Here is a 26646-nt window from a genome sequence, read left to right as displayed (position 1 = left end):
GTTGATGTATCACTCGTCTTGTCCTGCTTCTTAAACCCTTTACATAAACATTTGCTAGTGGCCAGGATTGGGAAAAAGCGCGTAAGCAGATAGAGCTCTGCTCTGACTCATTGCGGCTGCTCAGATGTTTTAGCCCTGCTTTTCATGTGGATGAGCACAGACCATGGCAGAGGTCAAACCAGCACGTGATAGCTTTAAAAAGCCCAGAACTGAACCAGATTGTTCTTCCAGAAACTGTTTCCTGGCAATTATTCTTTTCCCCCTCCTGACATACCCAGAGCATGCCAGAGTTTCTGCTTTGGAGCATGTGGAAAATGCGGCAACCGCATATCAAAAAATGCAGAGGAAGAAAGAACAACAAAAGTAAAGGGCAGATGGCACAGGATAGTTCTTGTTTATCTCACACTGGGGCTTGCAAGGTTGCAGAGATCTTCAGGCTGAGCTTGCATGGGGAAGAGATGTCCATTAGCTCCATCACCTCCATTCCCCTCATAAAGCTTTCTCCCTCCTTTGCCACTCCAGTCCCCCCACAACTGCCCCTGCCCCCCATCCCATTAGGACCCAGCAGGCTGTCGGAAGCGTAATGGAAGAGAAAGCTTTCATCCATCATAGACCTTGAAGAGTTCAGCGAGGCAGAGCCATCACAGAGGAGAAACATTCCTCCGCGAATCCCCTCTTGTCTCTCGGGTGGGAAGGGGGAGGAGGAGGGAGAGATAAGGCCAAACTAATTTGTCTTTTTTAATTGGCTCAGAATACTTGAACGAAAGCTGGTTTGTTATCCTTGGCTTTGCTCTGGCAGGCGTCCAGGATGTAGGGCAGAGACAGAGGCTTCTGAAGAGTTAACCTCTTCTAAATATCCTATTAGGATCCTCTCCATTTAGTGTAAGGACGATGTAAGCAGAGGCATAGTGGGAGGGCCTCTTCGTCTTTCTTTTTTCCCCTTTTTCTATTAGAAACCCAGCCTTGGAAGGGACACAGGGACATGCAGAATAGCAAAGGCCCAAGGGTGAGTCTTCTGGTCAGATTTTGCCTTATGTGTTATAAACATCCATAGCTGAGCTGATCACTCCAAGCTCACTTTGTAGTCACCGAAAAGAGACAGGGCACTTCTAAGGCTCAGTTTGTCTCAACCTAAAGCAGGCATCTCAAAGAGGTCAAATGATTCATGCCTGCCTGTTTGCAAGGGTCTGTAGTGACTGGAAAAGGAGCTTAGATGTTATTAGCTTGAATGGATCCATACATTTAGCTGCACACACGTAGGCACATAGTGCCCTCCTAGATGTTCTAGGGTTTATCTTAGAGTCATAGAATGGTTTGGGTTGAAAGGGACCTCAATGATCGTCTAGCTCCAACCCAAAGACATTTTCATCTGAGGTGCTCACATTTATATGGTGTCACACAGCTATGACAACAGATCTGTGGGAGACCTATGCAGGTCTTGAAGAGCAGCTGGAGGGTGAAGACATCTAAAATGTCACTTGATACCTATTCATGGGCAATTGAATCAAGATGCTAAATTCAAAGCAGATGACTCAGGCTCTGGATGTCTGGCCCTCGCTGACTGAATTTTGTGTATGTGTTTGGGAGGAAGTGGCTTCAAAGTCAAGCTTGAGACCAGATTGACTGGAAATCCATGGTTTGTGTTTCCATGCTGCAAGGGACCATTGACCGACATATTTGTTCTAGAAAAGAGGTCACCAAATGCTTTAAAACAAACTCAAAAGCATATTTACAAGATCATTTCAGCATGAACTGCTGCACTATATGTGTCCTTCATTAGTCTTTGTGGTCATGATCTCTGGCAAACAAAGCAGTCCAGTGTACTTCTTTGAAGGGTCCCAACTCTGTCTTTCATGGGAACAGATGATGTGTGCAAAGATGAGTCCAGGACCATGCAGGTGAGTCTTTAAACATTATAGGACTTTGCCAGGGCTCCTGACACAGGCTGCTGCTGGTCCAGTGAAGAAGCAGTTATCAGGAAAACAGTGATGCTGCTTGCTTTTGTTTCCTCTCTTGCTCAAATGGGTGAATCCTTTGTCTGCAGATGGTTACAGTCCCAGGTCAAGGCCTGTGCCTTCCACATGTCTGGGAGCATCAGGATTTGCTTTGGTCTCTGACACCATTACTGCAAACTAATTTCTGTCTTTGGGCCATGAAACTCTAGTGGGCACAGAGGCGAGAGGCAGCGCTCAGACATACAGTTTGCAAGGTCTAGGGTTAATTCCGAGCTCAGTTATAAATTTCCTTTTGTGGAGCTGCCAGGTCTAATTGATTTAGGAGCCAAATTCCCATTTCTCAAAGAAGACTTATCTGGACTTGTAAAAACTGGAGCTTGCTTTCAATCCCAAAGCAGGAGAGTTGATGTTCCTTCTAGACTGTCTGACATCTTAAATCATCTTAATTAACAGTGTAATTTAATTCATATAAATGTCTGATTAGTTTTGGGTTTTTTTGGAAACCCACGTTCCTATCAAAGCCCATCATGTGGGCAGTTTAACTGCATTCCTCTGTCTCATGGAGAGTGCGAAATCCAGTTTGAAGGAGCTCTGTTTGTGTAAATAAAAGCCTACAAAGTGAGAAAGGGGAAGATATCCTGGAGAAATATGGCAAAGCTGGGAATGGTACAGCTAGGACTGTACTGGAAATCCCTCCCCCCGGTTTTCATTGACCAAGCCTGTTGGAGCTCACCCAGTGTGACCCAAGCAATGCCATCAAGACAGTCCCAGCCCCTGGGTTTTGCTTTTCTCAGATGTCTTAATCAGCTTGTTTGACAGATGCAGGCAGACAGAGGGTGGCCTCGCAGCCAGACACCGACATGGGCGCCTGCAGAGATGGGTCTCATTCCCTGCTCCACCCCATAAGTCCTGGGACGCCTGCGGCAAGTCACATTGTATGGCAGCTGCCACAGCCCTAGCCAGCAAGGGTCAGAGCACTGTGGATTGGAAGGGGCTCTTTGAGGGCATCTCACCCATTGTCCTGCCTCAAGGCAGAGTCTACCTACTTATCCAGTCAGAGGCTGTTGTGAAGGATGCTGAGTTTCCCAGGCAGTTTCTCCTTCCTAGGCTTCCCTGTCCTTGCCATTAGAAGTCCCTTCCCTCCCTTCTTCTACCTTTCATGAAGGAGCATCACTCCTTGAGTGTCTCTGCAGACAAACTAATTTCAGTGTTTCCTCCTTAATCTGCCATTTCTTTTCCTTTAGTCATTCTCTTTGCATTTTTGGGGGCTGTCCCCAGTCTGACCCCTTTTTCCCTTAAAGCCCAGGGCACAGGAGGGGGTCCAGTGCTCCAGCTGAGACCTTCCTATCCCCAAGAAGATAACTTCATAGCTAACTTCGAAGATAATGTCATAACTCCACATTTCTCCCCAAAGGCTCAGACACTTTCCAGGAGTTGGAAAGAGTGGTTCCCATTACAAAAGGAGATTAGGGAAAGCTCTTGGTCTGCAGATATAAGACATCCATATTTTGATGTCCACAAATCCATCTGGCCAAGCCTAGATCTCTGTTGCTGAGTGAAGCAAGTGGCTGTGGTTGCTCCAGTCAATACTGGGGTGGTATTTGATCGTCACATGGGTGTCTAAGGTCCTTATTGGGCAGAGATCCTGCTGCCATTCGGACTTGTGTGAGGCTTGTGCCAGATCTTCTGACCCTGTGTTGATATCTCAGGTGCTTTCAGGCATTCCCAGTGCCTCTGTTTGGCCAACTGAATCACGTTGAAGGGTACCGTGGGGAATAAAGGGAATATAAAGGGAATTTGGACATCCAGCTTGCAGGGGACACTGGCCTGGAGAAATGTATTAGTTTAATCCATAACTGAGTCCTGACTTGGCATGACAAGTCTTACAGCCTTCCTTGCTCTGATTTCACATTAACCTTCTCAATTTCCATCTCTTCTCCACATGCAAAGAGACTTCTCTTGCCCTGCTCGGTGGAGGCATTGCGTGACCCCATCCCATCTACATCCCTGAGCATCCCCTGGGAGCAGGCACTAAAACACCTGAGAGGGACCCCAACATTTGAGACTTGAGCACAGATGAAAGGGGTGGCAAAACACTTTCCCTCAACTCCACTAGCCCTGTTGAGCCCTACATGAAGAAGGGCTGCCTCCTCCTGCATGGGGATGTGCTGGAGGCTGAGCAGAGCCCACCACTCTCTGGAAACCTCCTCCCCTTCCCCGTGCTTTGTAGAGCTGGGCACCCCCAGCCCCCGAGGGCTCTGACAGTAACCATGCCACAGTGGGCTGTCAGTCAATGCAACGTTGGGCAGTGTCAGCCACAGTTCGCTGTAATCTCCCTGTGGGGAGAGCGGTGCCAGAAGTGACAGCTACCTTTATCCACATCCTGGGGATATAAACAATATCATGCAATAATGACAGGGGGAGCATAAGCACCAATATCCTTCAGCTGCTTCGGCCCCCTCTCTCTGTCCCAGAGTACGTTCCTGAAAAGCCTCGTTTCCTAATACCTGGACTTTCTTTGCTTATTAACCTTATCTGCTGGAGCAAAGTACCTTGGTGAAAGACATTTTTTTGGTGACGTTTTTTGGAATGTTTTCGTAATCCTTGCATTTATAGGCAAAGACAAGGAGATCAAAGCTGCCCAGGGTTTATAAAGCATGTCAGGCTGAAAGTTGGACATCAATTAAAGTGACATACACGTTGTCCGGATTTATGAGAAAACACTGATTTTGCCCCATCCCCTGCCTCCAAATCAGTGAGACTCTTTGCAGTGACTTGCATCTTTTTTTCATGCTGCTGATGAGTGATTGGGGATCTGAGAGCAACGCAAAGGGGACCCAGTGCCTCATAGTTCTTCCTAGCTGCAAGTCATGGCCCTGCGTGCGCTGAGTTGGCTGGTCTCAGCTGCTTCCATTTACTCTACCCATGGCGTTGCAGCAGTCAGGTATTACTCACTTGAAATGTTTTTGGAAAGGAAAAGGGGGTACAAGACCAAGAATTCAGTTTTGATTCTTAATGTTTTTTTGGGGGGGTTCTTCTTTTGCTTTCTTTTGTGGTAGAAAATGTTTTGTTATCACCAGAAGGAACACTGAAAACTGTAAAGCCTTCATATTTCGGCTGCAAATAGACAAATTCCCTCTTGAAAGGCTACTGAGGTTTTTCTAGCAAGGGGGGGTTGGGCCTCCAGCCTCACCATGTTCACAAATAATGTTCCAGAGAGTGGATACCCTCTGTGTGACACGGCAGGAAAGGTAAAGGAGAGCCCCGTGGCTGGGCTGTTTAGGAAAGAAGATATTTCAGTTCATAGCCCCTCTCAGGCTCATGGAGACTGAAATCATCTGTTTCCCAGGGAAGAGCCATGACCTCCTCTCCAGCCTTCTTGCTGAATTTGGTCAACTTTATATCAAGAAATAAATGACTGTTAGACCGTGAAGGTAACGGAGGGGAGGGAAAGCTGGCTGTGTGTTTCATCTTTAGTGTGCTCCCCTGCACAGGTGGACTCTGCTGCTGTCTGTGCATTGGCATCAATGCACTGTGGGGATGGGAGCTGAGTCTGATTTATAGGCACAGGCTCCCTTTCCCTATGGTCTTCTGAGTGTATTGCTGTTGTGCAGATTTCATTCACCTCTGGTTTCTGGCCATGCAGTACATGATGCAGGATCATTTTCCTGTGGGTGGCTGGAGTAAACATGAACAAAATCCTCAATATCTGAGAACTCAAAAAAAAGGTTCTGGATCTAAAAATGACCAAAAGGGAAAACGAGGGGTGTGTGTGAGGATAACAAATGCAAATTGGATAGCTCATCCCTAAATTAGGCCTTGCTTCCATCTCATTTCCCCTGCTGTGTTTCAGATATCCTCCAAGTGTTTCCTGGCAGTCCATCTGCATTTTTAACATCATCATTTTGTTCATTTACTCCAGCGTTCACTGCTCTTCCTGTGTCTTGTGACCAAGGGTTGATTCCAGTGAACATTATTCCTCAAGAACAAACCAGGAGCTGGTTGTCCCTTTAACCCTCCTGGAAACAAACTCATCCAAACAAAAAAATACTCCAAAAGCACCTGTGAAAACTAGAAATAGAGCTTGCTGGGTGGAAGGAACAAGCAGTGAAGGTACCACAAAAGGAATCAGAGCCTGGTTTCTGCTAGAGACATGGTCTAGGAAAGACCCCTTACTGCATCACAAGCTGATGAGCCTACACTTTCAGCTTCAAAAGTTTTTAGTCCTCAAGTGATGAGATGATAGTTGTAGTTTCCTCTCAAACCACTTCAGGTTTAGGGTTTAGGAACTGCTGAAGCATGTCTGGTGTTGTGAGGTGCTGCTCATGGTGGTGCTTAGGAGAATAAGCTGGGAGTGGTGTTGTGCTCTCCACCTTTGCTACAAACACAAGGAAAGGGAGCAGAGTGGTCTGTGATTCACAAATGAATGCCCACCACAGGAAGCCTGGCTTTTAGTCCCTGCATTGTCACTAGTTGCTCAGTTGCTCTGTGCCACAGCAGTGTCATGAACACAGCAGCTTCCATCAGCCACGGGGATTTTCCACTTCCTCTAAGCAAAACCCAGTGCTACGAGGAGCCTCCCAAATGTTAAGACACTGGGCTTCCTCCTACACATTTCAACACCTCCTCCAGATTAGACTCCAGACTAAGGATAAGATTTAATCATTTATTGCCTTTGCATTAAAACATATTGGAACAAAGCAGTTTCTCAGCTCCCCTTTGCTCATGATGGCTGTTTAATGTGTCCTATGACAGTCACTGGAGATGTTGTCCAGACAGTCAGCAGAGCCTGGAGGGGTTCAGCTCATGCTAAGGCTGACACCTTCATCGAGCTGAATTGCTCTCCAGGCCCCACTGACTGTATTGATCGTGATGAATTCAGATGCCTAAACATATGTGTTTAGCATTTTGTGGGATCCTTTGGATGTAACGCTGAGAGTCACATCCTGATGTAGCCGTTTGTCTGGGAAGGGGAGATGTGCAGTGGTATTTGATGAAGTACAGTCCCACAATCCCATGCATGCAACCCAACCTGTCTGACTATCTTTTGGAGGAGCGATCTGAAAATGCCTATAATACCGTGTGTTGGTGTGGCAGCTTTTGTGTCTCAGCATCAAGAGATTCATGACAATGGACCATAGTCAGCATTTATCTACCAAAAAACTGATGCGAGGATTTCCAGTACGGGTATCACAGGCTGAAAAAGACCCAGATTTCCCTATGGGAGCCCTCCTACTGCCCTTTGGCTAATATATGGAGCTATTTAGGACCTCAGGGTGCACAAGTTTTCTTGAAAGACAACCAGTAGTTTCTGCAGATACCGGGGATATTGTATATTATTCATGCAACTCTTGAAGGCAGAAGGGACCTGGTGTCAGAGTATCAGGCAGGCAGGAGACTGAAGGAGAGAACAACAGGAGCACACAAAGAAGCAAGCTATGGTGCATGAGCTACTTCACTTGGACATAACTATATCTCCCAGTGGAGATTTCTTTGATTTAATAGTGGCTGTGTCCACACAATATCTACAAAAACTGGAGGGGAAGAGCTGTGGTCCCTGTCTAGAAGATCTGTGCTGGTAGCTGCTATTTATACTGACACAGCTCGACTCTCTCTCGCTCAGCCTGTTTTGTTCAAAGGTTTAAGGTGTGCTTTAGCTGATATTTGATGGTTTGCAGTGCCTGTTTCCCAGTGTTGGGAAACCTAACATCCCCATCCAAGGAAACCTGGCATCCCCATCCAGGTAAACCTGATGGCATAACGGTGAGGAGAGAATGGGCTTCTGGCTTGGGGACAAATCCCTTTCTCCTTCCACAAAGAGTTCAGGTCGGTCTTTTCAGGCAAATGAAATGATACCAAATATTCCATTTGTTTTATTACTTAATCTCACAAGAAGTTGAATGAGGGAATCGTTGATTTATTTCAAGGCAAAGCCATTCCACAAAGAAGAAAAAGCATGAAATTTCATTTTGAAACAGAGGGCAAAATGCTTCACAGTTTTCTCCATTTTTCTTTTTTCTTTTGGCTGAAACAGCTTGCCAAATTTGGCCTGAACTTGCAAGGAGACTTGATCTGCCAAAACCTGCATTTTTCAGTGAATTAATGATTGTCATGAAAAATTTCTGCCGGCTGAGACAAAACCCAGAGCTGTTTTGAAGTGATAAAGTTAAAATGGTGTAAAAGTCTTCCAGACAAGCCTTTATGGTTAACTTCTTAAAGGAATGCATGTACCTAACTCCCTCTCAAATGACGGAGAGTTAGTGCTTCATTCTTGGATGACATTGGCCCTTCATGCTTATATGGTGACGACTGTTTTAGGCAGCAGAAAAGATTGAACCAATGGCCACTGAAAGCAAAGAGTTCACACTTGCTCCATCCCCCCTTGCACAAGGATTTTCACAGACTCTTATGGTGCTATTTGAGCAGCATTTGGTAGCACACCAGTCAATGCTAAGCGATCTGCCCTTCTCCCTGGGAGCACATTTCTGCAGTTGGCAGGTTTCAAGCCCAGCTCTAGCTGTAAAATGCAGATTCTGTTGAAAAACCCCAGCGACCAGCTCTGCTCTTTGGCCTTGCTTCATTTTCAAATCAAAGAACAGCCTCAGCATCCTCCCTCATCCTCCCTTGTATTTACCTCTTGGCAAAAAGTAAATGCGTATATTTTTCCTAGGACACTGGTATCTCTGCCCAGAACATGCCATGATAGTATTTTTAACTCTGTTTTCTCATCCTTGTTTTTCTTTGTGGAAGAGCCTTGGAATCCCTTGTATTTTTTTTTTTTTTTCATCTGCACTCACATCTGCTTTGCCCTTCCCTTCCTCACTCCTTTTGATAAAAGACCCTGGTCTGATTCCAGCCGAGAGCCAAATGTACTGTGCACAGAGCTGGGCAGAAATACCTCGTCTGATTAAATCACCCTTTTTAAATAGCCTGAGCAGTTAATGTCAGCTCTCCCTGCCAAACCATTTCTTGCCTACCCATATCCGTTCAGCAGTGTGGTGGCCAACCTTTCTTGCTCTTGACTTGTGCTGGGAAAAGGCAGCCCACAAGCCAGATGACACATACATAGACGTCCCCTGAAACTATGGGAGGAGGTGTGAGCAAGCAGAAAGAAGCATTGCTGGGCACATCAGGCACTGCATTTCACTGAAACACTGTAGTTTCCTTGCTGAGTGTGGACCCAGTGCTGTGTGAAGAGCTTTAGAGGACTGACTGTTTAGTTGCAGTGTACTGGGGGCTGTACATGAGTTTGGAGATTTGCTGTGTTGGGGCCGTTATGGATAGATATAGGGGAATCTAATAGCCTTCTCCATGGTGCCTCTGAGGAAAGGCAGAGGGGAACTTGGTGAGGTGGGAGCTACCTGAAGACTGGTGGTGAGGAGCGCAGGGCATAGGGCTTAGGTGGAAAACTTGCTGTTTTGGAAGCCACAGGGCAGCGAGGTGTTTGTAGGGGATCAGATGTGTCTTGGTCACCACCAAGGTCCTGCCTTGCTGAGCTCTCAGGACCTTGCAGGTGTTGAATCCCAGAAGGTAGGTTGAAGAAGAAGAGTTCCTCTGGGCTAGCTGTGGTCAGAGGATGACCAGGGAAGGAGAGGCTCTGGCTAAGAACCAGTTTTCTCTTCAGGATGGAAAAGTCTTTTTTTGATTTACCCCTGTTGATACTGATGAAGGATGCGCCAGCTGGACTGCAGCAAAGGCTGAGGCATTGTCCTGTGCATGGTGTGTACAGGTTTAAGTGTACTTCTGCATCTGAACTGCAAGCATTGCAAGGCCTTAATGTTTCCTTGTCCTCCTTTGGGTGCAGGCCATTAGCACTAACAGGTGACTGAGCCTGTGGACCAGGGGAAATCCTTTCCCCAAGGTCACAGTGGGTTTACAATCCATATGAAAACAGAGTGGATGTTTATATGGATAGAAAGAGACCCGATTTTACAGCAGCAAGACCTTAAAAAGTACACCAAGGCTTTGTAAGGGATACAATCCCTTATGTCTGAGGGAAGGAGATAAATGTGGTCTAGGAGAAATATCCCATGGGAGCTGCTCATCCTGCTGCTAAGGGTATCTGTCACCTTCCTTCTGCGGGTTGGCTCCACTCTCTGGTGAAACACCACCGTGGAGCCATCAGCTTGGAGAGGGGACTCTGGACCAGAGCATCCTGACCCGAGCCCCATTACTGCCCACTTGTCTGAAAGTTCAGCCCTTGCCTGTCTTTCCCGTTCCCAGGAAGAAGTCAAGGTCCCTGTGGCAGGAGAGCCTGACGCAGGCAGCTCCTCCCCTGCGATGCTCCTGTGCCTGGGTACAGAACATTCCCATGGGAGGCGAAGGGTGGCAGGGGGATCACGGTGCAGATGAGAGCTGCCTGTTACCTTGAGCTCCAGGAACAGTTCCGTAGTGAGCAGGGATACGGTTGTTTTGCGCTAGGCTTGTTTTGCCTACTCCAAGCAAGAGGAGGAGGAGGAGGAGGAATGGAGCTGCTGGCAGGGATTGCATGGGAGTCTGTGTTGGAAATAGCCAGCACAGCTGGGCTCTCTCCCATGGCCTTCACCTTGCTGCTTTGCTAGGGGAAAAAGCAAAGGGGGAGACTTGGCTGGGGAGCCCTTTGATTTCTCCTACCTTTATACTTTGGTTGCTTCCCAGGTGGAAGGACTCTGATCCTGCAGCCAAGCAGAACATGATGGATTGGATCCATCCTATTAAGCTCTCTTCACCTTCAGAAAAGGATTCCCATACTCTTGGGAATGGTCCCTGGCTCGTGGTAATTCCTAAACCATGCCTGGGATGCATTTGAGCCAGTGCTAGCCAGACCAAACCAGACCTGTGCCAGACTAAGCAGGATGAACTGTTTGGAGATGGAGGTTCAAAAGGGATTTTCCATGGTCCAATGTGAGACAGAGAAATGTGGTGGTTTGCTCTCCCTCCATTCACCTTTGTGACTTCCTCCTGCTTCAGGGGGGACATTGGTTGGGCATTCCCTCTGTGCTGAACCATCCCAACATCCCATCCTTTCGCATCCAATGGGGGCAAGACTGTGAGAAGCCCTCTGAGTAAAATACAGCCCATTCCCAGGGCTCAGACCAAATGCATAAGAAAGAAACCAAGGCAATGGTTTAGAAGCACTTCTTCTCTAGCACCACACACACAAATCTGCGCATGTAGAGCACATGCATTAGTGCTTCCACCCCTTCAGCCTTCCCCACCCCACCGTAGCTGACACTCAACCACAAACTGAGCCTCTCAGCAATTTTAGCTCTGAGCATGCCTCTTCTTCAGGCTGCCAATTCTGAGTAGGGGGATCGGGGGGAAGGGTGTAAATTGCTCACTGAGGATGCTATCACGTCAAGCCCACTGTTTACAAGCTGCTGCCAGGTTATTGAAGATCAGAGAGTCGCTGGGTCTAAACACAGCTACCTCTGGAGTGCAGCATGTCGAGGCTGGTTGATACATGTCCACCCACTGCCCTTGGGTTGACCTTTAAGACCTCGGAGTTATCAGAGGGAAGCGGCCATGCGGTGGGGCTGGAGGACCACCTACCGTGCGACGTGAGCTGTGTGGCGATCCTGCACAGCTCAAAAAGAGGAGATCTAGAGATACAGTCTACACTGGGGGCTCCTGGCCTATATAGATCCAGGGATGGGAACCAATATGAGTAGCTAAACATGATCTGAATCATTACCAGTCCATAGGGCAGAGGTGCTTTTTGCCAGTCTATCCACTTGGGTTGATGAACCTCCTCTCTAGTGTTGGCCCATGTAGCGAGGTGGCTCTATCTGCCAGATGAAAACCAGTGCTGGTTATTTCAGGCAAAATATGGCTTAGTGGATATATCTGTACTGGTAAACTCAACACAGCCAGGAATTTTATCATCGGCAGTACTAACCTGTTGACATGCTCCCAGCATCAGCTTGGCCCAGCTCAACCATCACAGACCTAAACACTCCCTGGGCGTGAGACTGGAGACAGCACACACCAGGGACCGTTCATAAAGCTTATTTTGGGTCTGTCCACCCTTTTCTGGAAGCTGAGAGAATTTAATAGTGTGGATGTGGCCAGAGCAGGCTAGCTGGCTTCAGGATCAGAGAACAGGCCAGGCACTTCTTTTAGCTTACCAGCACAGCTGTAATGAGTAAGCTCAAAAGTTTAAGGTACTAAAGAGTCAACACCATCCAGAACAGCCCTACCAGTGTTAGTCTTGCAGAAGGGAGGCTCTTGAGGTCCTTGGTTGAATATGGCAAAGGTAAAGGTTGTTAGATGAAGATGGCAAAAGCATGGTGCTGGCAGAGAAGGACGGTCAGAGCACACCCTTGCTGTAGGGCAGAGTTCAATTGGAAGGACAGAAGGGCTTGTTGTGATATTAATTTCTGACCTCCTGGATGGGACAGGCTAGTCATTCTGAAGGTTTGATCTGGACAAGAAAGCCAGGGCAAAGGCTCTCACATTTGCCTGTTCTGAGTAACTATCAGCTGAACATCCCTCTGCTTGCAAGAGCACACGATCCAGTCAAGGTTTATCCCTATGGCTTGGAGGTTCTTTGTATTCTTCCTTTCTTCTTTGCAAGGGTGATGTCCTTTTAGCAATGGACACTGCCTTCATAGCTCTGGCTTCACCCTTCCTAATACATCTCTATGAGTGAGCTAGGGGCTTGGTTGAGTCCCCTAGCTTGTGGAGCAGAGGAGAGCAGCACACCATGTGTGTAGGGATGATTGGGAAGAAGGTCTGTTGTTGCTCATATATCATTAGTATTTAGTAGAGGGGAACCTGTAGGCAAGGCCAGATCTTATTTCAGGGTTTCTTCCCAAATAAAACATGTGAGCTCAGCTCTGGGCTGGGTTCCTATATGCCACTCTCAACTTGGAAATACACTGAAATTCCTGCTCTGAAGTTCCTCTATTTGCTCAGAGCTCCCCGGCAGGAACTCAAATTCCACAAAACCTGACTGCAGTCCCTATTAACATCATACACAGATGGATGCAGATATGTGAGCACCAAACGCCAGCAGAAGCAGATAGGTCCAAACTAGGTGCGCTCATTCCCAGACACCAAGATGACTGGTCAAGCTGGTCCACATGAACACCCCCATTCTTACATGCACTGAAACTTCTTCACAGTGTGACCGTCTTACCATGTTCATTGTTTTTATCCTCCAAAGACTTCACTATGAGCTGGTAATATCATCCCACTTTCCTGTTATTGCCTGCTGACCCTTAATGGAGAAGTGATGACCATCATAATGTCTAAATCCAGAAGCAATAATGTTTCAGGCCCTCATGAGGCCAAGAGAGGTGTTTTGTTAATACCCGAGTTGATCATCAACATGAGAGCTAAGCAAGGTACCCCATGCTGAGGTCCACATTTGGCGGACTTGGCTGCCAAAAAGACTCAGCCACTTGACTTTCTTCCAGGGAGTTTTCTTTTGCACATCACCCTGAAGAATTTCCTCAAGAGTGGCATCTTTGGGAAGGAAAAGCCAGAATGAAAGGCAAATCATCCATCCAAATCAGGTGTTTTGGGAAATGCGAGTGAATGAACTGTGTTCTCAATGTGGTGGGTCCTTGCAGTTGGATTATTTGTCGTCTAATGTGTCCTCCAATCTGAAGCATTTTCTGCATTCGGGACATTAGTAACATCTCTTTCAGCTCCTGTAATAAGGGCTGCGTTCATGTTACAGACTTTCCCTGAGGAAAGACATCCATGGGTTCCTTCTTTTCAGCTGCCCATTTCCTTGAAGTTCAAAGGAACATAATACCTCTGTGAACTTCACCCTTTTGGACAGAGAATTGGGGCTACAGCAAGAGACATTTTCCTCCCTCATGGGGTGACCTGAAGCCAGCTTCTGTCAACCTCATCCTTTCCAGCCCTTCCCCTTTGTGTAGGAGAGTTGTAGCTCAGGAGTTTCACGACAGTGGCTATTCTCCAAGGCAGTAACCTCTGGGCTGGGTATTTAGCATTCCAGTTATCCAGGGTTTGCCCCAGGAAGTCCACCAAACCTGTAGATTTTGTGTTATGAGTCTGTCCTACCCCTCTTTTGTGTCTGTTTGTTGATCCCAAGAGTGCCTGACAGCTTCAAGTGAGCATATTTGCTGTGAAAACGACTGGTATATCAGGGAAACAAGGATGTTTCCTTGGGACCAAATTTTGGTGCATATGTTACAAAGAAACAAGCTACCTGAGCATCAGTGCTGCACAGGGCAGGGGATGCTTTCTTGGGCTATGTACCAAACTGGGATTGGGGCCCTGATTCCCTTTCCTGGTGGGCAGACCAAAGCATGCCCAGCCGATGATAAAGGACTGACCACAACAAAGCTCCCATCTCTCTGCTATGGCTGGCTTTCTGCTATCTCCACCCTGCGGCTTTAGCCAGCCCTGGAAAAAGAGAAAAGAAAGATAAGAAGGCCAAGGGGAGGGATCAGGTGAGGACGAGTTTAATATAGATTTGAAAGGCTGGGTGAACTCTTTTGCTATCACAATTATGACCAGCAAAACATCTGGCTTGGGTACAATGGGGCATTCAGAAGCTGGTGGTGGGAACTGGGGGCTCCAGGGAGATGCTCCTCTTTCCCACTTTGCAGGTATAGAGCTGGAGCTCAAATTTAAGGCAGAAAGGGCGAGCTGGCTGCAATCCCTTTCCTTATTACTGTGAGGATATCAAGCACAGGATCCCTCACTTCCAAGGGGAGCTGGATTCCCTGACGCCATCTCCCAGGACCACGAGCAGGCCACGAGCTGTCCCTTCTCTCTAATGCTGAATAAGCTGCTAATTTTAACTGGGAGTGACCTTGAACATATCATCGGGGAAAGAAACTATGGAGAAAAAAAGTCTGGAGGCAGCCTAGAAAAGGAGCACCCATGGCAGATCACAGCCCATCTCCAGTGATGGGCAATTGCAGATGTCATGGGCAGAAACAGGGGGTAGGTGCAGCAAGCGCCCTAGGAGAGCAGAGGAAGGAACTCAGCAGGGATGTTGTTGTAATACCTGGCTCAAATCACTGATGGGTGAGCAATTATCCAGACTGTTGCAGTCCTGATGCCTGCAGCCCAGCAAGATGGAAGGGACACATCCCACAAACCTCTCTGGAGCAGCCATGGGCCCTAAACATATAAAGAAAATGGTCCCCTTGAGCCTCATTATCCATGGAGGGATTCCCTGGCTTCTGGAAGAGATTGGTTGTTGCACTGAGTGGCTGGTTGGGATGGAGAGATCTTTCCTTGGGCAGATTTGCTGAGGACTCTGCTTCACATCTCTGCTCTCTGGTACCCACTCAGCCTGTCTGTGACACATGGCCTCTCCTTCAGTCAGGGGGTGCTCAGGGATGTCCATCCACCCTTTCCAGACCCAGCCTGGAGCTTTACCAGCCCTTGGGGATGCTCTGAACCAAGACTTCTGTTTGGAAGAGCAAGCCAGATGTAGTCTGCCTCGGCTGTAAGCCAGCTGCCTGGCCAGGGATGGGGCCGTCCTGGTGCAGAAGTGGTGACTGTTCCCTTTGGTGGGGCAGCTCAGAGACCAGAGCTCAGTGTGGCAGGACACTGATGCCCTTGTTTGCTCTGCAGTATTTGCCAGGGGATATTTGCTCTGCTGTATGTGGGTGGAGGTAAAAGAGCAAGGTAAGGGCTCCTCACCACCTCCCTTCCCTGGGGGCCCTGCCTCGCTCTTTGGTGATAGCGTGGCAAGCTCCAGGCACCCTGTTCTGTAAGGAGCAGTGGGGACACTGGGATCCTAACTTATCACCCTGGGAGAGGTGCTGAGCTCCTGGCAGTGCCAGCATGCACTGTTGGTGAGGCTGTGCCTGTTCTGCTCAGGACCAAACAACAGCCTACCATGGGATGGCTTTGAAAAAGCTTATTTCCCAGGCCATGGCTTTGATACATTGCCACTTTGCTTTACACCATTGCCAGGGTCCCCTGCTAAAGTATGCAGACCTCTCTGTGATGGGCAGCCTTCTTCCCAGAAAGGAGAGCAGCTCCCCAGTTAGCCAGAGATCTGGGAGTGTAATTGACTTTTCATCTTTACCTCTGCCCTGGATGAGTCCTGCACACACAGGGTTGCAGTGTGAGCCAAAGTCACAGTCACTGGGTGTTAATATAGCATAGGAAGAAAGAACAGGGTAGAGGAGCCTTACTTGAGAAGCCCTTGGTCTTTATGCCATGGGTAAGACCGTACACTCACTTCTTCTCCCTTCTCTGCTCTTTCATTTCAGCTAATCTTGTCCTGCTCTGATTTGAACCCAGATTCTGAAAGACATACAGGAAAGCCTATAGTGTATGCTATGCTTAGTATTCTATTAGACATGAGAAAATCCACTTTGCTATGACTGCCTGGGTTATGGGCAAAGCCTCAGCTGGAGCTCACACCCTACGAGACATCAGAGAAGCCTCCTGATTTCCTCAGGGCTGATGCTCCCGGCACCCTTGCCCTCTCACTGGTTTTCCTTTGCTTTCCCTCTCACTCCCACCTCTCACCCCTGAGCACCTGCTGATTTTTCCATGCCTGTCTCACCCCATGGCCCTGGCTCCAGGTTTCCAGATGCACTCTCTGCTTTGCTAAGGTGTCACTGTGTGCAGCTAATGCCTGCAGAAGGTTTTGTGCTGCAGCCATGGGGCTATTTCTAAATCTGCAATGTGAGGAACTAAGAAATACCACAGAAACCTTCCCTCCAGAGCCTCAAACCATTTGCAAACAGGGTGTTACTGCAGATGAGCTCAACACCAACAGAACACCAGGCATTAGCTGCACAGCCGAAAGAGGATGGGGCATGCAAAAGCTGTAGCAAAGACTGATAACAGAGGCCTGTGTCTTTCTATATGAGAGTTGGAAAGACCGTTCCAGTGGTCTTTAGAAAGACCACCTGGCACCTGGAGGTGAAATGAAAGGAATGTCATGGTTGTTATACAAGATCCATATCGTTAGGTATTACTTTTAATCCTGGTCTGGGCCATTCAGTGAGTTCATACTCTGTCTATGGCAGGAATTGCCTCTTAACTGTTTAAAACACCTTGCACAGCCCAATGCCTGCACAAAATAAACATCATGCTCTTTTTGGGTAGCTTCAAAGAGTCCTTGTAGCTGAGCTGTTTGCATGAGTGATAGGGTCCCTGCTACAGACAGATCACAAATCACAAACTGAATTTGAGAGCCTGCATCACTTTTACCACCTTTCCCTTGCTCTAAGACTGGAGCTCACCCATGGTGAAGAGACACCTCTAGGGCTGCCAGAGGTATGGGGATAAAGGGGCTCTTGCAGAGCTTGCTGGGGCCAGAGACATCCTCAACTACAGCTGCATCCTGTGCTGCAGGTCACAGGAGGTAGCATCTCACTTCTCCCCTGGGTTTCTGACTGAAGTCCTTGATGTACGTGTCAATAGGAGACACTGGAGTACAGGTCCTTTTCTGTCCAACCTCTGCTGTAGCAGAGCCATGGGGTCCTTTTACTAGTGGGTTTGGTGGCTGTTGTGTGAAACCATGGCTGCTCAAGGAGCTCATGGTACCTCTCCAACCCCTGGAATGCCAGTGAACAACACCCAACAGACGTTTGTGCAGCATGCACAGAAAAGGCCATGGTGGCCAGTGCTCAGTGTGCACAGCTTGCGGCCTCTTTGTTATGTCCACCCTGGGCTTGGCCACTTGTTGCTATTGGCAATAAAATTACCCATTTCCTTTCTAAATTGAGCTGCAATATTTGAATCTTTGGCCTTTGGTGATAACGCAATGCACAAGTGCTTAGCAGACACCCTGTGACTCTTCCTCCTGGTTTGTTCCAGCGCAAATGATCCAGTTTTCAGTGCAATCCCATTTTTTACAACAGAAGCCAAGGAGTCAAATATCTTTCAACTCATCTCAGTAATAGGAAACTGCAAATCCTGCATGGAGTTCCTGGTACACGTGAGGGTGATTTCTGATGCCTCACAGAAATGCTGTGGTGGAACCTTCATCTGCTTCCACGAGGAGCAAAGCTGCCCATGGGTCTGCTGTGGAAGGCAGTTGCAGATCAGGTGTGTTATGGGTGGGATAAGAAAAGAGCTCTGAGACACCTGGGGTTGATTTGACTTCATGTTTGGATGCTTCAGGAGGCTGAAATCCTACCTTGTGAACACAGGAGCCTAATGCTCTTTTCCACATCCTGAGGTTTCCCATCCAGCTCCAGTGCAGTCCTAGAGGGATGCAGGCCTCCAACCACCAGTCCTGTGAAAACATCCTGGATAGCCTAGGGTGTCTCCACTGGATCAAGGATTTCTGAGGCTGGATCATCTCACACAGTTCCCTTTCTCCTGTGTCTGGGATACTTGTTTGCTGCTATTAAAACCTCCTTCCCCCCCCCCCCCCCCCCAGGAAGCAAGGAATGACATTTCCAAGCTAGGCAAACCAGCCATCTCCAGAGACTTCGGCCTCCTGTTAATGCTAAACCTGTTCCCTACATGCTCTTTCTCCCAGCTGTGGGTCTGCTAAGGAGGGATAAACAGCATTTGAAGCCAGGCACAAGTACATTTTCCCATCTGAAACACTTGAGAAGTAATGCTGGCATCATGGTGGGGGATTTTGTCTCATCAAAGGTGACAGACAGGGGCATTACAGACTGAAGATCAAGTCCTTGGACTGAATATAGCTGCCAATAGCCCAGTTGTCTTTACAGATTTGTTATGAATCTTCCCAAGACCAGGTTGATGAGGTTTGGAGAAACCTGCTCTAATGGAAGGTGTCCCTGCCCGTGGCAGGGGGTTGGAACTGGATGAGCTGCAAGGTCCTTTCCAACCCAAACCATTGTGTGTCTCTATGATTCTCACTCCTTTTTCTTCCTAGGCAGCACTGGTGTGCACAGGGGACTCTGTGTCATGTGTTCGTGATGGTCAGGTATTTTTTCTGGCACGCAGGTCATCTCTACTGTTTCTTTCTCATAGCATCCTTGTCACACTGTGGAAAACACCCTTTACAGAAGGACTCAAAACCTGGTTTATGGGGTAAAAATCAGCACACGAAGCATCCTGGGGAGATGCTGCTCAGCGCCATGACCTGAATGATAGTCCACCTGGATCCCAGCCTGATGCTCACTCCTGTGGTCCTAACACCCCTTCAAGTGTGCCATCTGTACCTTCTTTCTTCATCCTCCCCTCCACAGACCAGTGCAGCTGCTGACTGGAGACCACCCTGCATCCTGATGTAGGCATTCCCACTGGAGATGTGGGTCAGAGATGCACCAGAAACCGGGAAAGTGGCATTTGAACCCTCCTGGTGCCGGGTGTGGAGCAGGACCCGGCATGGGGCTGGCATGATGCATCAGGAGCCTGTGCAGTGAAGAGCTCGGCCAACCAAGGAGGGTGTTTTTCTGTTTCGAAGTTATTTTAATACGTGTATTTTGCGTCCCCCCGCAGCAGTTGGTGCAGCCGCCACCCGGATTTATGGGGAAGGAGGGACATCTCGTGGCCACACCACGAACATCTCTCCTACCTCCGGGCTCCAGGGCCACGCACCCGGGCATCCCCCGTTCCCGCCCCACGGTACCACCCCAGCATCCTCCCGCGCTGCCAGTGGAGCCCCATGGCCTCTCCCCTTCTTATCCATGGGCTGGGATGGGCACGGGGAGCACCCTGCAGCCTGAATGAAGAAATGGGAAATGGTCGTATCCAGTTGTTTATTATTGACTTAGGGCAGAGGGGTGGCACCACCTGGAGAGATTGCGCCACAGCTTGAGGACCTGGTGTGGCCCAAGGAGGTGCAGACAGGACACGATCCCACCCCTGCCCATGGTATGAAACAGGCTGTAGTATTGCCACCAGTGGCATCAGGAGGAGGGGGGAGATTGTGCACCCCCCGGACCACCACCCCGACCATGTTCCCCTCTTCCCAGGGCTGCAGTTGCAGGGCTGAGGGTCTTTTCTGTATCCAGGTGTGTCACAAAGGAGTTTGCTCCCCTCTGTGACAGAAGCAGTTTCTGCAAAGTGGGTACAGGCCTCCAAGGCGGATGAAGAAGGAGCTGCACCATCTCTTAGCCACCTCCTTTGTCCCTGTGATAAGCACAGAGCTGGCAGCATCCACCTTCTTTGTGTCCCTCCTCATTCCCTATCTCCAAATGCATTGTGGTGGCACACAGGAGAAAGGGAAAGGCCTGAACTGAGCCATCGGAGGGTGTTGGTTTTCCTCCGGGTGCTGGCAAGACGGTGGGTTACTGCTGAGGCTCTGCTTCGTATTGCTGCTCTGTGGAGGTATAAAAGTCCTCAAGGACTGACTGCAGGTACTCGAAGGTCGGGCGCTCCTCAGGCTTGTTTCGCCAGCATTTCAGGATGATGTTGTAGAGCTCCCCGGGGCACATGTCCGGGCAGGGCATGCGGTAGCCCCGTTCCAGGTTGCGAATCACCTCGGGGTTGGTCATCCCTTAAGAGGAACACAGCCGAATAGGAGTTATTCATCACCCTGAGGGTGAATCTCAGTGCTCCTGGAGGCTCACATCCAGGCAGAGATGGAGGGGTATGAGGGACTGTGATGCTGGGCCACAGTTGGGAACCATCCCTTCAGGGCTGCAATTCCCCTTCCATCCCCCTGTCCCCTCCCTGACTCCCTTCTCTAAGTCGTATCTATCTTAGGTTCATGGAGCTTAGGAAAGGAATCCCATCATGAAGAGACAGGCGTGCATGTCTGGGCACACGTGTCTACACTTGGGTATGTGCCTTCAGGCATAAAGCAGTGCTAGATACTTTGAAGACAACACACACTCCTCCCATATTTGCCATGCACTATACCTGGGTACGGGATCCTGCCGTAGGTTATGATTTCTGTCAGGAGGATCCCAAAGGACCACACGTCAGATTTGATGGTGAAAACTCCAAAGTTAATGGCTTCTGGTGCCGTCCATTTGATCGGGAATTTTGCACCTGTCCAGAGGAAGCAAAACAAAATAGCAAGTGGAGGAACAGCATCTCCCTCTGCTCCCACAGGCATGGGCAAGCTGTTCCTCAAAACTGAGCCCTGGGTCCTGCAGGTTGTTGACTGTGTCGGGGGGCTGTGGTGGGACTTCTTATTGAAGGAACTGTGGCATTATGGAGATAACATCACAGTTCCTTCTATTTATTTTCCTTCTAGTATTTAGGTGAGCTCCTAGGCAGAAGTTCTTCCCTGTGAGGGTGCTGAGGCGCTGCACAGGTTGCCCAGAGAAGCTGTGGCTGCCCCATCCCTGGCAGTGTTCAAGGCCGGGTTGGATGGGGTTTGGAGCAGCGTGGTCTAGTAGAAGGTGTCCCTGCCTGTGGCAGGGGGTTGGAACTGGGTGAGCTTTATGGTCCCTTCCAAACCAAACCATTCCGTGGTTCTATGATTCTGTGATAGGGCCAGAGGGAGGTAATTGTTGCCTGTCTCCTGTTTTCACTAAGATGTCATTTCTACTTAGCATCTCTTTGCCTTTCTTGGTTCTTTTTCCATTGTAATCAAGGCTATTTCATCTTAAAATACTTTTTCACATGTATATGCTCATAAACATTCCTTGATACCAATACACAGAGGCCAAATAATGAAAAAACTTAGTGCCTTATGTAACTGATAATGCGAATACTAAAAAAACTCTAGGTAGACTATTTTGCTGATGAAGTTAGAGGAATATGCATTCTTATAACATCTTTACATCTCTTGTGTGTTTAGTGATGGGGGATCTCAGGAATAAAGCCAGGAATGGAAGGATAGCTGACCCATGCTCGCTGAGGGTACGATGCTGGAGTGATCCATGCTTGCAGCAGCCCTTGAGCATCCATCAGCACTTATGACAGACCCATCACTCTTTATGTAGAATGATGCCATGAGGAACCAGTGGGTTTCTGTAGCCCAAACTATGTGTCTGTGCTATTCAAAGCTAATGCCTCAAGCAGCTTTATTTGAGGACGACAGTAGGACTTTATTCTGTATGAAGGAAGGAGTCTGTTTTCAGGAAAAGTGCATAAACAATACAGCAAGTATAAATTCTCCAGTTCTTAAAGCTTCATGCATCTATCAAAAACAAAAGAAGCCCCATTTTATTTTGTGCACTAAGTTCTTGTTATGCACTCTGCGGACAGCAATGACCATTTTGCAATGGTCATTTCTGTTCAGCTAAGGCCAAAAAAACCTCAAACCCAAATGCCTTTGATAAGTAGGAACTGAATGTGTTAAAGGCTGCGAGGAAATCACATTTTTATTTGTATATATACTTTCAGGACTGAAGGCCTAAATGCAGTGTGTGAAATAAGTGCCTTTGTTCTTGCACATCATTCTCTGACAAGTAGACTGACGAGGCTCGGAAATGCAATCTATGAAGTGAAAATTGTTCAAAGTAGATAGAGGGGCAGTTGTTTTTTCAGATTAAAGCTAGCTGGAAAAATGCTGATAGGAACTGTTTTCCACTGGAAATGTAGTTCCTTTGGGTATGTTAACAGAATCATACTGATTTCACCAGAACTCCTCTTAAGGATAAAAACTGCCTTAAAAAAATCACAGTAATCTCACAGTACTACTTCATGCCATTACACAAGTTACATTTTCAAGCTTTTACTACTTTGTAATAAAGCAATTAAGTCTGGCATAAGTGGCATCTACTAGAAGATTTTCAACTTTTGGAAATCTGTCCTCCTCTAGAGCTGGGATGAAGATAAATCTTCCTATAAAAAAGTACTCTGTGGTAAGGAAATTGAATAGATTATTTTTTCTTATAAGATAGGAAACTTTCCATTTGCTGTCCCAAAATACTTTATGATACATGCATTTCAACATGTAAAACTATTTCAATCATTTCTGCTTGTTTCCCCGATGACCTATAACATCTCTTTGCAGTCTGGCTTACGTGATCTCCTAACTGACCTTAGAGTCAGAGGTAAGCGCAGAGAGAAAGCTGTTGCAGAGGAACTCGACTTAACTCTGTTGTCAAATGGCTGTAGATGGACTTCTGCACCACCCAAAGCAGCTACCACCTCTCATGGCCATGCTCTCCTGTCCACCTCCCAGTCAGGTATTCCGGCCCAGCAAGGGGCTTGGTCTTGCAGGTGGAGTTATAAGGAGATTTCACATTAACATGGTAAACACCTGGTTTTGTGTGCCTTTGGTTTGGTTTGGTTTAGATGCTCAAGGTGCTTTGTTCTGACAAGAAATACCTGCCCAGCTGCCAACCTTCTCCTATGTTTTGTAAGTTGTCCCTTTGTTATTGAAGGGACCTGGTCTGGGCTGGGTTTGCCTGGAACATCTGGAAGCTGCCATCAGGTCCCGATTTGTGGATCCAGCTTCCCTCTGCAGTGCAGTGACTGAGTTACACTGCTATTTCCTTCCCTTTGGGCTGACTCACTGAGAACACGTAGGCACAGGCAGCAGGTTTTGTTAGTGGAGGTCAAATTTCTGCAGTGACACAACCTGAGATTCAACAGGACTGCCCCAGACACTGCCAAAAGGCTTTTTTTCCCTTTTCCTTCTGCAAATCTCACTTGCTCTTTATTGTCCCTAAGTACTGCTGCCTCTCATAGGGCTCAATTATTTGGCTCTCTGTCTTGCTCTTCCTGCTGCCTGGGTGCTGACAATGGCAGCAATGGGGGCTTGGGTCTCATGCCATTGGCAGTGGTGAGTGCCCTGTGCCTGGTTCCAGCCCTTGGACACCCCGTATCCTGGCACGTTTTCATAGCAGGAGGATTAGAGCTAAGGGTAATGTGCTGGTGAAGCAATGCTGGGAATGACACCCACCTTCTTGTGCCAAGTATTCGTTCTCGATGATCCTGGCGAGGCCAAAATCAGCAATTTTGCAGCAAAGTGTCTCTGAGACAAGGATGTTGGCAGCTCTCAAGTCACGGTGGATGGAGTTCATGCGTTCGATGTACGCCATTCCCTCTGCCACCTAGGAGAGGAGGAAGAGGCTGCCTTCATCAGTCACCTCCCCATGACAAGGTACCCACCTTTATAAAACCAGAGCATGTGTATAGGGCTGCTCATATGCCTCCATGGGCATAGACATGCATGCTCCATGGATGGATGGATGGATGGATGGACAGATAGATCAGCAGACAGATAGATAAACAGGTAGACAGATACATACATACATAAATAGGTATACCCATGTATGTGTATGTTCAGCTCTACCAGTATACACCTGGCAACCAAAAGCTTTAAGCAGACAAGTCAAGCAGAACAGAAGCATCACTCTCTCAGAAGTTACAGCCCTGAGTCGTGTCTGCTGTAACACACAGAAAGTTGGAGCAAACCTGAAACCACATCACTGGATTCCTGGTTTCTGCCACAAGACTCTCCTCTCCAGTTGGTATTTTCATCACAAACAGCCCAGATTAAATATGCCAATTGAAAAAAAACCTCTCACTCATCCACCCTTCAGTTACAGTAGCAAAGTCCAGATCTAGGACAGCTAGATGCTTTTCAGTAGCCTTCTCTGTTCTTCCTCACTGTTCTGCTTTGGGATGGGGAGGAGACCCCTGGGGATCCCTCCACAATAAAACTGAGATTTATATTTTTCTTCCCTGTGCTGGATCCAGACTAGGACCCAGAGCACAAAACAGTTCTCCCCTCTGATACCTACAGGATGCATTAGAGCAGAACACCCAGATATCCATCAAAATCTGACTGGGATAGACAGTATTCCAGTACTGTTGTCTTGGGCATGCGCTGCCTTCTTTAACCATCTCCAGACTTTGCTTTGGGATGTTCTTTAATCATCTTCAAACTTTGCTTTGGGATGTTCTTTAACCATCTCCAAACTTTGCTTTGGGATGTTCTTGCTCCCAAACTCATCTTGTGGTGTTTAGCTCCTTGGAGCAGGGAGCAGCCCTGGGGAGGTGCCTGGTGTGTGATGAGCTGTATAAATGATGACAGCAATCTTTTATTGCTGGGTGCTGGGACATGTAGAAAACAAAGATTGCAAAGTTGCTCTATCAGTCGAGTCTCAGATTTGGGTTAGGCATTTATCAGGAAGGTGAGTGGATGTGTGCAACCTCTTCTAACAATGGTTAATACTCATTAAAGATTTTATGTGTCTGTGGGTGAGGGCAGAGCTATTTTCCACTTCATACAGATTCACATCAGCATCTAGACTTACATGTGGTTTTAAACAGGATACCAACACATACTTTCCAGTGCTGTGTTTCTAACCTGTGTCAACACCCCTTCAGCGCAGTGCTGTTTGCTTCAGTGGAAAATGGAAGAATTGATGTAATTTCCTGTCCTGATGTTAACAAGATAGTACCCTTCGATGGGCCCGTTCCAGCCCAGAATGCTTTTGAGCATGCACCCTTGAGATTGGCCACAGGATCTAGTGCATCAGCCCAGAGATGTCTAATTTTAACTCTGATGGATACTATTGGATCCAAAATTGTGCTCAAGAGGGTTGTGTGTCTGTTGGGCTGTGATGTCAGCCCAGCACCGCAGATGAACTGATTGCAAAATAGCCCAAAACTTGCCCTTTTCCTCTTCCTCCCCTGGGAGTTACTTAGTGAGTGTTGGAATCTCTGCCCTGAAGAGGCGGTGCTGGTGAGAGGGGGAATGGTGAAAGATGTCCTTCCGACTGACACCCATGCCTTGAGGGATGGGTAAAATCCTTCCTATCCCATGATCTGTGGCTGGCTTCGGTGGGTTATTGTGTTGTTGGGGTGTGTGGGTTCGGTCCGTGTTCAGCTACTCCAGGCCAGGATGCTGCGAAGAGCATAAAGGGATGTGATAGGGGTGTGCAGGGTGAGTGTATCCAGGTGACCATGGAGAGGTGATGTCCATGTGCAATTGCTCAACTCTAGTGATGATGCCCGCTGTGGGGACTATTTGGGAGTTGTAGTGGGTTTCTGGCCAGCTCAAGCCATGCCGTGCAGTTACATTCAAGGCTTCGACCCTTGATTCAGACGGGAGGTTTGGGTGCACAAAGTTGCCCTGGGATGGGTTTCTCCCATGTGTTCCTGCAGCCAGCGTGTTATCAGACTTCTACTACCCTCATGCCTGGTACAGGGAAGATCATTGACCTCTCCCCAGACACTTCCATACTCCTGCCTCAAAATGCTTCATTACTCCACATGCTCAATGCAGCTCCCAGTGTTGAGTTAAATAAAAGCATGAATACTCATACTTCTGCTGCTGCTGCCTCAAAGCTTGGTATAATGTTGGCAAACAGCTTTGCTCTGGGTCATCCCTGTGACCACAGCTGAGTGCAGGTTGCTCTGGCTATGGCACTTTCCTGCTGCATCAAAATGCATCAAACCAGTCTCTGTGGTAATGATGTCACCAAAACCAAGGGCTCTGTAACACAAATGGATTTGGACCATTCTGCTTAGCATCAGGAATTTAAAACAAAGAGTAGGAATGAAAGAGTGAAAAAGGGAGGAGGGAAGTAGGGAGGTAAAGAAAGAAAGTGGGAAGGAAGGAAACAGTTAAGGAAAAGATACTAAACAGTGAGAGTGCAGTTGGCCCCATAATCTCTCACAAAGATAAAACTGCAGATAAGGAAGACTTATCAGTAGTGAAGAGAAAACGTACTGAAACATCTTCCTCTGCTCACTTCATAGGGGTGCAGAGGAAAATAAAAATGGCAGATGGGGACATTGCTTTAAAGCATTTAAATATTTTCATCCTGGTTAAAGCAAGAAGGAAAATTTTTTGCTGCCATATAATGTTTGCTCCAATCTTAAGATTCTCCATTTTTTAATACGCTATAAAATAGGTCTGTATGATGGCTGGAGCCAAGCAGCCAGCCTTTACACATTGCTTGCTGCCAGATCT

At 47.8% G+C, this 26646-nt stretch overlaps 2 protein-coding genes across 3 annotated transcripts in view; both read right to left on the bottom strand.

The window, feature by feature from the left end:
* The window catches only part of FDFT1 (farnesyl-diphosphate farnesyltransferase 1), a 133826-nt gene that overhangs the window by 90173 nt on the left and 17007 nt on the right, over positions 1-26646 (bottom strand). The window lies entirely within an intron of this gene.
* BLK (BLK proto-oncogene, Src family tyrosine kinase) overlaps positions 19970-26646 on the bottom strand; it is a 44505-nt gene continuing 37828 nt past the window's right edge. For both annotated transcript variants that reach the window (XM_057427751.1, XM_057427752.1), the window contains exons 11-13: positions 23623-23773; positions 20679-20810; positions 19970-20313 (exon numbers count right to left, since the gene is read on the bottom strand). In XM_057427751.1, the coding sequence (XP_057283734.1) occupies positions 20105-20313; positions 20679-20810; positions 23623-23773 (492 nt within the window). In that variant the 3' untranslated portion in view covers positions 19970-20104. The remainder of the gene's footprint in view (positions 20314-20678; positions 20811-23622; positions 23774-26646) is intronic.

The sequence above is a fragment of the Pezoporus wallicus genome, unplaced genomic scaffold (assembly GCF_028554395.1).
Source record: "Pezoporus wallicus isolate ANWC-B61680 ecotype Strahan unplaced genomic scaffold, APGP_CSIRO_Pwel_v1 contig_6464, whole genome shotgun sequence".
NCBI classification, from domain to species: domain Eukaryota; kingdom Metazoa; phylum Chordata; class Aves; order Psittaciformes; family Psittacidae; genus Pezoporus; species Pezoporus wallicus.
Note: the sequence above shows the minus strand (reverse complement) of the source record. Positions and strands in the feature narration are given on the sequence as shown.